Below are 2,731 nucleotides of genomic sequence, written 5' to 3'. Positions count from 1 at the left end.
GCCACATTTTTGTGCATCATTTTTGCAGTTATGTAATTGGTTGGTATAATACTGTTTTTTCGAATACTTTATGACTGTCTCGAAAAGACGTTTGTAATTTTTATATTTTGTTTCATTTTTATAAGTTCTTTTTTTTATAAATTTTTCGTACAAACGTTTTTTTTTTGTGATGACTTTATTATTCCCGCCGTTATCCAGGGATTCTGATGGGATTTGGTTTTGATTAATTTACTAATAATTGGGAAAGCTTCATTATAGTGGTCTTGAAATATGCAATGAAAAATATTATAAGCTTCCTGAGCATTTGTAGTTTTTAAAATAGTTTCCCAGTTTGTTGTGGATAACAGATTCATAAAAGTCATAGTGAATGTATTTTTAATTATTCGCTTTTTAATTTCTTTTTTTTCTGATATTTTATTGATGCTTTTTTGTGAAATTATAAAAACCTGATATATCAGTGACAAAAATTCCAGTCTTAACTTTTATGTTTTTGAAATTGTTTATTATGATTTGATCGATCAGGGTAGCACTATTTTTTGTTATGCGAGTTGGTTTATTAATTGTTGGAATAAAACCATTTTGAAATATAATATTAGTAAGATTTCTGACGTTTTTATTATTTTCATAATCGAGAAAATCTAAATTGAGATTGCCTACACAATAAATTAGCTTGCAATAAGTATCTTTTTTTGTAATTAAACCTTTAAAGTGTTTGCTAAATGCTTTTATATTACCTGAAGGCGGTCTATATATGACGTGCTGAATTACGTTTTCGCTGGCATCGTTTAAGACCTCAACGGTTAGTAACTCAAAATCCTTTGTTATTGAGCACATTTCTTTACGCAGTTTAAAATCTAAAGAGTTATGTATGAAAATGCACACTCCACCTCCTATTATTTCAGATCCTCTTATTTGATGAATAACTTTATAATTATTAAGTTAAAAGTTAGAGTTATTTTCGATTTCTTTATTCCTGCACCATGTTTCTGTTAGACATATAATTTGAAATTTTATTTTAACGCTAAACAAAAATTCTTTAAATTTATCAAAGTTTTTTTGTATACTCCTTATATTTAGATGCAGAATGGATAGTGCATTAACATCAATGTTGCCAATGAGCGTTGAAATGTTCGAGTTGTAATAATAAGGGCTTATAATTTCCTCTCCATCCCCATACTTAAAAAAACTAATGTTTAATTCAGGGTTATTTTCGAAAAGTATATTTTTGTTTCTTAGGAAAGCTTTAAGTTTATTTATGTCATTATTATTGCCATTATTATTGGATGTGTAATTTTTTGCATTAAAATTAGATAATAAATTAGTTTCCATTTTAAAATAAGAATTTAAACAATAAAATAGCAAATAAAAAACATTTACTTTTTTTTGGGAGTCCATTCGCGAAAGATTAATTTATCGTACGATATAACCGCATATTTTCCGCCTTCTCGTTCTTTTTTCAGTTGTTCTCGAAGCTCGTTTCTCATAATTGTAGTTTCGGCGCAGTAGTCTTCGTTTATGTAAATATTTTTTCCTTTTAAATTTTTCGCTTGTTTTAAAATTTCTACTTTGTCTTTATAGTTTAGAAGCTTAACAACTTTTGGGCGAGTTTTGTGTGTGTTTCTAAATCCTGTCCTGTGAGCCCTCTCGATTTGTATACTTTTTAAACCAAGTGTATCTTCAAACATCTTTTGTACCTTAGATTCGCTTACACTCCAATTTTCGTTTTCGCTTTCTTTCAGGCCTTCTATTCTGAGGTTGTTCCTTCGTGAACGATCTTCGATTTCTCTAAGCTTATTCTTTATTTTCAGTATTTCGCTATTGTCTTTAATTTTATTGCTTAACTCCTTTGTTTTTTTTTTTACAACTTCAAATTTATTCGAAATAATCTCATCGTTATTGGATAGATTTCATAATATCACTGCAATCAGATACAAGTGATATAACTTTTTTATTCGTTTCATCTAAATCCATTGCAATGTTTTTAATTTTATATGAGTTTTCGCTTACGACATTTTCATTCATATCTAGCCGCTCAGTAAGAATTTTCATATTTGCTGCAGTTATAGATGCGAATACTTTTTCGTGATCTTTCAAAAGCTTCCTCGTTTCTTCTAAAAAATCTTTTTTTTGTTTCTCTAGTAAATCTGAAATCATCTTAATATCCATTTTAATTTAATTTTTTTATTTCTATTTTTGAAGCAATAAAAACACATCTGTTCACCACGATGCGCAGTTAAAAAAAAAAGGTTCAAACTTTAAATGGTCATAATTTTTGAAAGCTAAAATATTTTACTATGAAATTTAAAATTTATAGATGAATATTAGTCTAGATAAAAACAGTACAAAAAATATTTCATCAACTTGTTGCTATCACGTTTGGGGCAGGAGGGGACAACAAAATTCAGGGCTTTTTTGTTCCCAGCCTCCAATCATCGCAATTTTTTGCAAAGCATCCTTATTTATAATAATTTATTATTATATTATAAACATATAAATGTTTGGCGTTTGCTCAATATCTGGAAGTTAGCTATCTCAAAGACCAAAAAAAGGCTGGTTCCGGCTCTGTTTTATTCTAAGTTGGGGTGATTTTTTTAGTTAATCCAGTGAACATTAATGAACTAAATTGTAAACAGAATTTCCACTTAAACGGAATTTTCTATTTTTACATTTTTTAATATTTTCTAATAAAAAAAAAAAATTTTAACATATGTTAGTAGATATCTTAACAAAC

At 27.9% G+C, this 2,731-nt stretch overlaps 1 protein-coding gene across 1 annotated transcript; it reads right to left on the bottom strand.

Annotated features, from left to right (window-relative positions):
• Window positions 1–1,373: 1,373 nt before the first annotated feature.
• LOC136086060 (uncharacterized) lies at window positions 1,374–2,166 on the bottom strand. Its single transcript, XM_065808327.1, has 2 exons — window positions 1,933–2,166; window positions 1,374–1,844 (listed from the first exon to the last, which is right to left on the bottom strand). Exons 1-2 carry the CDS (start codon window positions 2,164–2,166, stop codon window positions 1,374–1,376), a joined length of 705 nt encoding a protein of 234 aa, XP_065664399.1.
• Window positions 2,167–2,731: the final 565 nt, after the last annotated feature.

Source organism: Hydra vulgaris, chromosome 10, assembly GCF_038396675.1.
Source record: "Hydra vulgaris chromosome 10, alternate assembly HydraT2T_AEP".
Lineage (NCBI taxonomy): Eukaryota > Metazoa > Cnidaria > Hydrozoa > Anthoathecata > Hydridae > Hydra > Hydra vulgaris.
This window is presented reverse-complemented; position numbering and strand designations above follow the sequence as displayed.